At 42.5% G+C, this 11,897-nt stretch overlaps 1 protein-coding gene across 2 annotated transcripts in view; it reads right to left on the bottom strand.

Annotated features, from left to right (window-relative positions):
- Positions 1-7,690: 7,690 nt before the first annotated feature.
- Positions 7,691-11,897, bottom strand: part of sec24b (SEC24 homolog B, COPII coat complex component) — a 30,137-nt gene continuing 25,930 nt past the window's right edge. For both annotated transcript variants that reach the window (XM_083915085.1, XM_083915086.1), the window contains 2 exons: positions 11,407-11,510; positions 7,691-8,661 (listed from right to left, as the gene is read on the bottom strand). In XM_083915085.1, coding sequence (XP_083771211.1) covers positions 8,547-8,661; positions 11,407-11,510 — 219 coding nt within the window. In that variant the 3' untranslated portion in view covers positions 7,691-8,546. The remainder of the gene's footprint in view (positions 8,662-11,406; positions 11,511-11,897) is intronic.

The raw sequence follows: 11,897 nt of genomic DNA, 5'->3' as shown, positions 1-11,897 counted from the left end.
AAAGTAGTCTCATGCTGTTTTCTGTTTCTTCGATGAACACTTGAAGTGACCAACGTCTGGCTGTTCTGCCTGTTGTTCTTTACAAGACTAAAATGGATTATCTGATCCTGGATATCAAAACATTTATGATCTTTGAAGGTAGGTAGACGGGTTAATTAGCCAAAACTGGCATACAGAAAACAGCAATATAGAAAGATAATATGCAGACAAGAACTGCTAAAGCCGTATTCAGCACCAAAACAGAACCAGGTGTTAAATAAAACCACTAGGAGCTGCATCGGTGTGGTGTGAAATTAACTGGCGAAAAAAATAATTGAGATTCCAATCACTGGGGCACCAAGTTTTGTCCAAAGCGACATCCATTTCATTCACCACATAAGGAGCACTTCTGGGCCACTTCAAGATTCAAGATTCAAGATTCAAGAAGCTTTATTTATCCCGAGGGAAATGATTGTGCAACACTTTCAATACAAAGGTGGGAAAGGATCAGAGTAACAATAAGCATTAAAACATAAATCAAATAAAAATAAAGCTAACATAAAATAAATCAAACAATAACTAAATGTGACAGAGTGCAACAGACATTCTGGTTAAACGTAGGTTTATACAATATACAACAATATGCAGCGTGCAGTTTAGCAGCAGATTGAAATATAATAAGTACAAAGTAAATAAGTGATAACAGTGTAGCAGCATTTCTTACTGAAGAAAGTGACAGTACAACTAAATAAAGTGATGCAGTGATGATATAAAGTGACAAAGTGACATTTGCTCAGGACAGTGTCTCCACTGTTCCTTACCTGACCGGGGGGAGATGAATTATAAAGTTTGATGGCCACTGGAAGAAAAGACTTCTTCCGGCGTTCAGTATTACACCGGGGGAGAATGAGTCTATGACTGAAGGTGCTTCTGCTGGAGGTCAGCAGCTGATAGAGACAACAGTGGCTGTGAGTCAGATACAACAACACTCACCCTGAGTGTTGTTGTCCAGGATGCTGTGCAGTTCTTCAACATTAGGAACCGGAAAAGTCAGGAATCGGACCTCCAACACCACCTGAGCAACATGTGTGCATAATAAAAGCTGAGTTAGGAGGTTTGTGAAAGGGCAAAACATAGTGGCCACTGCTTTATGACAGTAGGATGAGAGAGTTTACTACCAGAATGAGTGATGTGTCCAGGTGAAAACAGTCTAAAGTCCTTTTACATGTCGGACCACGTCAGAAGGTAAAGGGTTTGCAGCTGTTGTGAATGGCCACGCTACGAGGTGGCGTGCAAAGCCAGCCGTCTTAGAGAAGGGCGAGTGGAGCGAACACTTTAAGAAGGAATCTTCTCAAAAGACATAAACGCTGTTTCACACTGATGGACACAAACACAGACAGGAGGAGTTCTGTGTTCACGAGTTCCCACTGGAAGACTTTCAAAGTCGTCACTTGGCTGTACTGTTCACGCTGCACAACTGTCCGTCTTGTGTCGGGAATCTTGAAGTTACTGTGGCTTTCACACTACCAGCACTAAAGCAAGATGCCTCAACGTGGACGTGGAAGTGTCCAGAAGACATCATGATCAGACACATGCACCTTCTCAAACGAATCCGTTCAACATGAGGGAGGAGCACGGTTGTTTGTCGGTATTTCAAGAGACCTTTCAACCAATCAGGGAATGACAGAAGGATCGAGTCAGGTGGACCAGAAGAACTGAGGCGGCTGTGGCTCAGTGGAGGAGTGGGTCGTCCTCCATTCGCGAGATCAGCAGTTTGATCCCCAGCTCCCCCTGTCCACTTGTCGAAGTGTCCTTGGGCAAGACACTGAACCCCGAATTGCCCCTGTGCTGCGCATGGGTGTGTAAATGTGGTGTGAATGGTTAGATTAGATGGTGAGTAGATGTCCACTGCCATCAGTGTGAATGTCTGTGTGAATGGGTGAATGTGACAAACACTGTGTAAGTGCCTTGAGTAGTCAGAAGACTAGAAAGGTGCTATATGAGACCAAGTCCAACTGTAGCTCCTTAGGTTTCCCCAGAGCAGCTCTGCTTCACATTAGTACAAAAAAATCCAGTGTGTTTTCATATCCAAACTGGCCTACAACACCATGTGTGGATATATTTTTAGCATGTTTTTCCCCCAATGGGATGGGAACTCTTAACCGTGGTCGTAGAAGAGGCATGTTGAACCCTTATAGGAACATGGATGGCGACACAGAGATTTCTATCAGGATATTTTCTGATGTGTTCTTCTCCAACTCTCAGGCAAACCTTCGTGGAGGAAGTGCCAAAGACATTTCAAACGGCTAGAAGGGGAAGCCAAGACTCGACAGCAGGAAACGACTTCCTGAGTCGGTGTGAGGATCCAACCAATACAGAGGAAACAGCTTTAAAAAAGGGAGCAGCATAAAGGCAGGATCTCTTACGTAACTGGGCGGATTTATACGTTCCACGTCAAACACGGGGGGCCCTCAGTAGGTAACTAACTTCTCTGGGAAAGGGGCCGGAGTCTGAAACCCCATTGGTGCTGCAGGCCAAGCACAACAAATTGAATAACTGCCATCTTTTTATGGAGAAGTGTTAAGCTGAATACCAAAAACACAGCAGTTAAACCAGTGCTTTGTCCATTCAGGCAGCACTGAAAATCCAACAGTCCTGAGTGCTACTCAAGCTCTGCTTTGAGGATTATACAAAATGTTTAGAACAATGAAGATAGATATCAATAATGGTTGAACATGACACATAACTTGTCTTCGAACAGCCATCAGGAGACCATTAGAAGTACAAGATACAAGCCTTTTGATGGAGCAACGGTTAAATACACCTTTAATATTTTATAGAACACCCAGAATAAAGCGGTACATTAAAATAAGCAACCTTTTCTCTCCATTTGAGCCCTCTGTGGACACAAAGCCAACATTTTCTCACTGGAAATCGAGTCAGAGTAGAGAAATCTTAAAATGCCAGCTGTGCGATTTAGTGTGTAAAAAGGGAAAATAGTGCTTTTGCAAAACAATGACATACGCCTGTCCAGAGAGGGCCGGGGCTGTGTGGCAGCACACTATGAGACAACCTTCAGTTCTCCTGCATGTGGTTCAGGTTGAGGATTCGGGCCCGTCTGAGGAGAACTGATCATCACAATAAACTCAGCCGGTCTTCTCCTTTTCTTCCTCCTGACAGCTGAAAACCGGAGGTCTTAGCCTGCAGAGGGCTGGCGTGTCGCTGAGTCAAGCTGTAGGAAAGCTGAACAAACAACAGTGTTTGTCCGTGACAAAGCGCTGCGGTGATAAAGAGCCGGGATGAGAGATGAGCACATTTAATGATGCTTTGACAGACAGGTGTTATGAAACCAGGCTTTTGTTTGTGCTCGTGGAAACATCTGGAGTTCAAGTTCAACCGCAGGTAATGAGCCGTATAGAATAAATCTTAGAAAAGGATACGGGTCTCCATCGTGAAGACAAAACATGCGACCACAGTTCTGTGTCTTATACTGTACAAACGCTGTAGGAGAAGCATGATTTGCTGAACCACAGGGATGAAAGAAAAGGCCCATGAAGTCCTTATCTGGCCCCAGACTTAAATATTTTCCCTCCCAATCTACAAAAAGAAGTTCTCCCTCTATTTTGACTGCGGCCCGTGACTATCTGAAGTATATCCTGTGCAACAATACTCCATTGTTTGCTTACAGGAGGGACACAGAAACTGTTTAAGAGTGAAGCCAAGAGTAGAAACTCCTGCAGACCTGCAGACCTGCAGAGCAGCGTATCAGCGGCAGATAACCTCAGAGCTAAGTTTGTGTGCAACAATCTCCTTTGGATTTCAGAGAGGGAGAGAGGGAGACGTGGAGGGGAGGCAGCGGGTTTACCTTCTAACGGCTGGCTCAGTTCAAAACTGAACATACTGTATGAAGACGTCAGTGATTAACGCCCCTCCGACCCCCTCTGCTGCTCTCAACATGGTCAAATGGAAAATGAACCTTTTGTTGTGGTTCTTTTTAGTGTTAGAGATGAGTGCACATTTATTATACATATATAAATAAACCACAGATAGAGATTGGTTGCAGAGGCTGACCAGGTGCTTAAGTCACTGCCTTGCCTCTTTGTGGTCCTTAACGGGTTTTTTTGACAATACTTTCCTCTGTAATAACACTGACTTTTAAACGTTTCCAACTGTGTTGCTACATTCGGATTCGGTTCTTGACAAAAGTGTCCACAGTTAGGTAGTTTGACCTATTCTGAGAGCAAAAACATAATTAAGCCAAAATGATCCTCATCACTGATTAAAAAAAGGTCAAAATAGGGATCGGAATCGAGAAACTGGAACAAATTGGAATCAGAACCTCTGAGTTTATTAATTTCTTTTATCAATGTCGGCATGTTTTTCTGAAAGAATTGCAAAACAATGATGTCAAACTCGTGCATCTACGCTGCAACAAGAAGGGGTCACGATGGAGAGGAAGACACGTCCACAGTGTGGCTTCATTTAATGGAGAAAGACAATAACAGTGCAGCTGTAATGTCTGTGCATGTCTCAGGTAAAACACCAGCAATATGCTGAAGCATCTTTCTTTCCAGGAATAACATGTATTTGACACACTACACACAGGTGCCACTTCGTCCCAACTGAGCAGCACGTCCGTTACAGAGAGGAACCATCCCAATATATAACATTAGCACCACGTAGGCAGGCGCCGCAGAGTTTTCTGACAAATAAAAACAAATGCTGTACAAATATTCTCTCATGTCATCGACACTGTGTTCAGACTAAGAGATAATCAAACAGCTGACGATGCTAAAACTCGTGCAGGCCGGACACAAATGAAGGCATCTCAAAAAATCCTCAAATGTGGAACTGTGTTCTCTGTTGCCATAAGCATTAAAAGAAAAGTCACGAGGGCGAACGACAAAACAGCAGCAATCCACGCCGAGGCTGCGTTCACGGAGTATGGAAGGTGGCGTAGTTAGCTTTTAAGTCAACATCAAAGTCATCGTTACGACCGGGAAACTCAAGATTTCTTCATTAAAGCACAAATTCATCGGACTTTGTAATGAATAAAACTGAACTCTTCAGAGAACCAACATACAAGTGTCCTGAACAAGGATATTTTTCTCTCTTACTTTCTTGTCATTTTGATCATTTCTACAGAATTCACAGCAGAGTAAAAACCTCGAGGTAAATGTGGAGCCAGATGGAGAAACTGTGACTTCACATTCATGACTTTATCAAAGGAGGTCTGTAGTGGGAAGGAAAGTTGGATCAGGGTTGTGTCGGGGGGGCTGGATGAGGTGGGTGAAGGGGGGGCTGGACACGTTGGAAGTGGGTGTGTGAAGGGTTGGACAACTGCAGTTTAAATAGATCTGGCAGAGCGGCACTCACTTGTTGTTTGTTGGGTGAAAAAAGGAGTGTTGGTTCAACGGGTTGACCGTAACAGTGACCGGTTTGAAAAGCAAAGACAACCTGAGCTTGATTGGCTACGGTCTGTGCGCATGTATCAGTGTGTGAGAGGGAAACAGATGTGAAACCAACATCTGACATCACGACTTTACAGACGTTACTTCTGGATTTGCAAAACATGTAAAGTGTGTAAAAATACTGCTGCTTTGAAGTGCTGGAAATGACTTTCATGACGCCCTTTTCCAGCTGGATGTGACCATCTGTTTCATCTTCACTCAGATTATAGACTGTTTTTATGTTTTTCAAAAATGAAAACTGGGAACGGGCAACTTTTTTTGGCACCGAAAGAACAACCAGAAAAAATAGTTTTACATGAGAAGAACAACAGCAGCAGCAGCAGCAGCAGCAGCAGCAGCAGCAGCAGCAGCAGCAGCAGCAGCAGCAGCAGCAGCAGCAGCGGCGGCGGTGGTCGGCCCATGTGGGAGCCAGATATGTTTGCAAATGGAGCAGAGAGCAGCTCACTGACTGTTTGTGTGTTTACTACAGGCGATTAGCTCCAGAGTGTTTCACAGCTCCTTCCTAAGCAGCAAAAGAAAAGCTTTCCTTCTCAGACAGGGGTCCTTCTGCAGGGCTGTGAAGTCTGAGCGCCGCTGCACGTTTATCATTTCCTGCTGTTGAGGAGCCGAAGTGTGGAAAAGCATGGGAAAGATTTTCTACTTATATTAATGAACCGCACTACAGTGGTTTGTTTTCAGTGCATACTTTACAGTCTCATGAGTATAAGTGATGTTTCACATACGTTCCTGAGCTTTCAAGATCAAAACACTGGGAAAATCCAAAAGTACTTGTTGGCATAGAAACAGTCAAATTTAATGGGCATCAATTATCTGCAGTATTAGTCGTGTGCTTGTGTGTGTGCGCTTGTGTGTGTGTGTGTGTATATATATATATATATATATATATGATATGATTGCAGTGTAGAGCTGTAGCTTGAGTCTAAAAGATTTACTGACTGATCTATACAAGATATAATCGTATGATTGGAAGTGAGGTGTGAAACACTACACACTCATTGTGGAAAGACGCACCGAAATGACAATTTTATAAAAGATGAACGTCTTTAGGGTGAGCTGCAGGTCAAACAAAATATGCACCGTCACTACTTAAATATATATATATTTATCTTATATCCTATATATATCTTATATCCTGGAAAAAGACCCAAGAAATGCAGCATATACTTTACATATACATAATATAGTTTACATATACACATAAATATATGTATATTATATATAATATACATATATGTTGCATTTCTTGGGTCTTTTCCAGGAAGTAAGCATGGAAGTTTGGTACTTATTAGAGAAATCAAGTTCTGAGAGATAATTGAATTAATATACTTACCTGTAGATCAATTTCATGTTTAGCATCTTACAAGGAATACTTGACCCTCAGAATGATTATATATACATTGTGTGTGTATGTATAGATATATACTGTATATCTATACATACAAATGATTAATGTTGTTCCTCTACCATGAACAGAACAGAAGTGTTTTTGCAGTGAACTACGGGGCGTTTGACTGGAGAATTGGAATTTACTGCGAGTTGTGTGAGAGTTTGAAATTGGATGTTTTGACATAGTTTTGCAGTTGTTAGACACGGCCCCTACTTCAATACATCATACACTTTGGATTCTCTGTTCATGCTGGAGAAATGCAATAAAAACAAAGGTTTCTTCATGATTTCAAGGCAACGCACTCGAGTTATCAATAAACTGGTTACTTTGGGGGTGAAGTTTTCTGTCAACTGATCTGTGAAACAGTCTCTTATTTTAGGTTATTTGGAGGAGAAAACTCCACAAACACACGAGAATAAAACAGTTTTTCATGAAGTCAGAACTTTTTCCTACAGTAGTTGAGTCGTTCGTTACGCTGCTGTAAAATGTGTGATGACTAATAACATCATTGAGCGGTAAAGTGGAGGCACTGATGGATTATGTAAACTGTGAGAGCCATTAGTTAAAGTCCTGACAAGTGACAAAACGTCCAATAATCGTGACATTACACCAGACCTTACACCACCCACCCACGGTTAACAGGCAGAACACCACACCAACGTTGTGCATGGAAACTGTGGGAACACGGGAACTGTAGAAACCGTTTTTTAAAACACAAACCTCGCTTATTTTTAATGCCACCGATGACACCATGACATGAAACAAGCCGAGTTCTGTTTTTGTTTTTTATTTAATAAGCTGGTTCATAAATTATCGCACATAAAAGATTCTTTTTCAATAGTTACAAAGTGGATAGCAACTTCAGTTAGCGCCTGGAAATAGTAAAACAAACTCAGAAGAAGATTGTTGACAGTGGGGTAAAGGGGGGGCGGGGGTGGGGGCGAGGGGGGGTTAAAGTTAGGAAATCAAAATCAGAGTTCACACAGTGGGAGAGAAGAGGGAGCCAACAGGAAGGGGGGGGGGGGGTCTAACATCCACCACTGTCAAATGATATTCCCGTTACAGTCTATGCTCAGACTAGCAGCGAACAGAACCGGGACATGCGTTTCGTACTTCATGCCAGAAAAACAACAGAAGGAATGCTCGTTTCTGTTCTCCAGTGTTTTCAAGAGAGTCTTAAAATAAAACCGAGGGCGTGGGGAGGGGAATAAATTATAAAACAATAACAATAATAATACAAAAAAAGACAGCACTAGCTACATGTGAGGCTCACAAAAACAAATCTGACTAAAAGATGAGTTGAAGTGGCATCTTCTTGGCTCAACTTCCCTCCCTCTTTTCTCAGGAGCGAAGGGTTCGACGAGACGCTAAACGGGGGTTTGACAGTGGTTAGGAGGCAGTGAGGGGACTGGAGCTGGAGCAAATCCCCCCTTTTCATTCATTTAATTCTGTAACTCTTTATTCTTTTCTACAACTATCACCCTCCTCCCTTTCTGATGGTCAGACTCCGACTGACCAATGAGCTTGGAGGGTTGTTTAATGAGACGGTTTGGAGGAACGGGATGTCTCCCACCTCGCTAAAACTGGTCTGAAGGAGCGATGGGTGTCCGTCGTGTGTGACGCTACTTTTCACTCTACGAGGCCGAACTCATTTCTCGCTCTGGTTAGAGGACTCTAGCGGCCAAAGGTTCTCTCTGCGTGATGGGAGCCTACTTGGATATTTGCTGCTGAATGTGCTGCAGGAATTCATGGTAGGAAGAAGCCGACTCAGACCGATCTTCCACCAGGTACTGGAAGAAGGTCGCTTTAGCCGAAGCATCGTCCCTGCGGGAGAAGAAAGACGAGGGTCAGAGGAACACGCCAGCACAGGAGTTTGGTGTGATTTACTTTGTTTGTGGCAGTCTGGGGTCCCCTGTTAGAGCTGCTGCCCCTGGACCTGATCCCTGATAAGCGGTTGAAGATAAGATGAGTTTTTGACATTTGGATCAGATGTTTTCTTTATTTTATCTTATTATTATTATCATTTATGTAATATTCTATTTGATATACTTTATTATTATTTATATGAAAATCCGTATATATTTTATCTATTTTTCAGTCTTGCTGATCATCCAGGGCGGGGGAATCTACGGGGACTGGAGGGCCAAATTGGAGCAATTATTCCCTGATTCTTGCTTCGTAAATGTGAGGATTTTATGCTTTTCTTTGTGATATATGAGAATAAACTGGGTTTTATGAACTGTCGTTGGATAAATCAAGAGATAACTTTGGCTTCAGGAAATGATAAAGGGAATTCTTTTTCACATTTTATTGGCAAAATGACCAATTAAGAAAATGATACATCTTTTTGTAACTTGTAACTACTTAAAGTACCTTTTACTGTTGTTGGAGGCAAACTTCTTCAGTTATAATGTGTTATAATGTGAAGAATCTCACCCAGCTTATCACATGCACTTCACATTTGTCAGAGCGATGCAAACAACCTCAGTCCATTTGCACTGACATCAACCCTCCTCCACAACAACACTCTGGTGTAAATATGTGGTTGAGCAACAATGCAGTGTCGCAGAGGAGGAGAGAGAGGAAACAGGGACAATGTGCTCCCTGTGGAAGCCTCTACCACCGCTGTCAATCAGTGACCTCACTGCTTACTGTGTGTTTACGCTGGAAATATTTTTCTGTCAACCTCAGACCGATCTCTGCAGGGAGAACGATTCCAGTGAAACACAAAACTGGTCACACCCTGTTTCTGTGCCAGTCGAGAGCAGATCGCTGGAAATGTGAGTTGTTTCAGAAAGCTGGAACAATAATGTCTACGGTGCCGTCAGCTTTTTACTCCTGAAACAGATTAAACAATGGGACACACATGATCACACACTCAGATGGTCACGGGGGGAGCGGGACACTGAAGTGTGGCTGCAACTAATTATTAGTTTCATACAGATTCATCTGCCGGCCCTGATGGTTAGGACACAAACTAATTAAACTATGACTGCAAACGTCTCCAGGTCGGTTCCTATTTCCTGTCACCACACACTCAAAATACAACTATTCTGTTGACTGTAGAAAGTATTAAATAAAAATAAGGAAATATGTAGGTATCAGCAGATATTCACCTTGTTGACCACAACAGGCTTATCGGCAAAAAAGATAACATTTAAATTTAAATGATTTTCAAATCTATTAATACTTAAACAAATTTCAAAACGATACGATACTTTCCATATTTGAAAGTATCGAAGCTGTTAAAAAAGTGGATCTACGATTAGATTTTCAACCGAGCGCTGCACAGATGAAGAAGATCTTAGTTTGTGTTCAGTGACTTTTCCTGGACCAGCGCAGATACGGAAAACATCACCCCATCTGTGTACCAAGGACAAAATGTATTGATTATCTTTTTTAAATACTAGTATTGTATTGAAGTTTAATTGGGTTAAAGGTCATATGATTGCATTTGGGCTTATTCAAAGGAGGTGTAATGAAATGCTGAATGACTGAATGATCACCTGCCCCAGTCAGTGCGTTTCCATGCACATCAGTAAACCGTAAATGTTCTTTCCCTGGTAAAGGGAATAATCGGATTATTGAAGTTCCCCTCGTATACATGAAAGGGGTTTGAACTGCAAAATGACGGAGTAACTCTTCTTTCGGTACAGTAGGTGGCAGTCCGCAAACATACTGCCGATCTGAATACAGCTTTTTCCCCCAGGTTCACCTTTGTCCAAATCACAAGCGGGGAGAGAAACGCCGATTTCTGGACAGAATTAGGACAGAAACGGGTCTTCTTGGTAGTGATGTTTCTTGCCATGGCGAAGTCTTCCCTCGGTTTAAAGGTTGCGCTCTATTGTTGTTGTTTTTTTTCATGTTTTCGGTGCCGCAGCTTCCCGGTTTATTTTATTCCCAGGTCAAAAGCCACTGCCACAGAGTGGGGAGCGGGAATTATAGCTGACGGAAAACCAGATCAGAATCTGGGGACGGTGTTTACATGCAGGAATAACCGGGGTACTAAAGGAGGTCTTTTAACCCAGGTATGAGAATCATGGGTACGGTGTTTACATGGTGTTTGAGAAACCGGGGTGTGCCCTTAACCCGAATATAATCGTGTTTTTAAACTACATGTAAAGTGTGACACCACTACAGGCTGACCATGACCTCAACAGGTCCCCTTTGTAAAACATCTTGGTTTACCTAACCCTTTGGTTTGAGTCAAGAACAAAGTGAGCATTGTTTGGCTGCTTCAGAACTATAAAAATAAACAGCAACCTGAAGGTATTTCAGATTTCCTCTTCACAAGATAAACTTTTGCGATCCCATACAGGGATTATAGCAGCGGAACAGGTAAAAGTAATGAATATGAACTTGCTTTTATATTAATTGTACTAACTAATTAATTGAACTTCGACCTCAGAAAAGGTCAAATGTTAATTTTACCACATTTTTAAAAAGTGAAAACAAAACAACAAACAGAGAAGACATCCCAGACAGTCTAAAATCCACCGTCTGGATGTTCGAAGACGTGCGCGTGTTAGTAGAAGTCAGATGTTGATCCAGATGTGCGGCAGTGCTTACTTGACGACGTGCATCGTGGAGCTGAAGGCTCTGTTGTCCTGCAGCCAATCGAGGAACGCTCGCACCCTCTCAGACAGGAGAGTCTCCAGCTCAGGAATGTGACTCTGGGTTTCAAAGAGAGAAGGAGCGGAGAACCAAAACATCAACAACATTGTTTTCACTGCTGCGTGTCTCAGATTGGAAACAGATAATGTAGGTTCATGTAGTCATCTGGGCCACGCAGCGTGGTCAACACAAACATGCCTGTGGTTTAAAATGTGGGGTTTGTAGGTGGCTCTGGGACACATCGACCCCTTTCTAGAAAAATCGAATAAGCAGCATAAACAAGTGCTGACGGTAACGGTTTGTTCTGGATGTCAACATCACGCCCACAGTGTGGTGATGACAGAGCGTTCTAGGTAGCTGCTCAGTTTGTTAAAAAAAAGCTTCACCAGCAAATCTGATCTGCTGCACGAGTTGTTTTCTTTTTACAACACTGAGAAAAATGCACT

The sequence above is a fragment of the Echiichthys vipera genome (assembly GCF_963691815.1).
Source record: "Echiichthys vipera genome assembly, chromosome: 6".
Classification (NCBI taxonomy): Eukaryota; Metazoa; Chordata; class Actinopteri; order Perciformes; family Trachinidae; genus Echiichthys; species Echiichthys vipera.
Note: the sequence above shows the minus strand (reverse complement) of the source record. Positions and strands in the feature narration are given on the sequence as shown.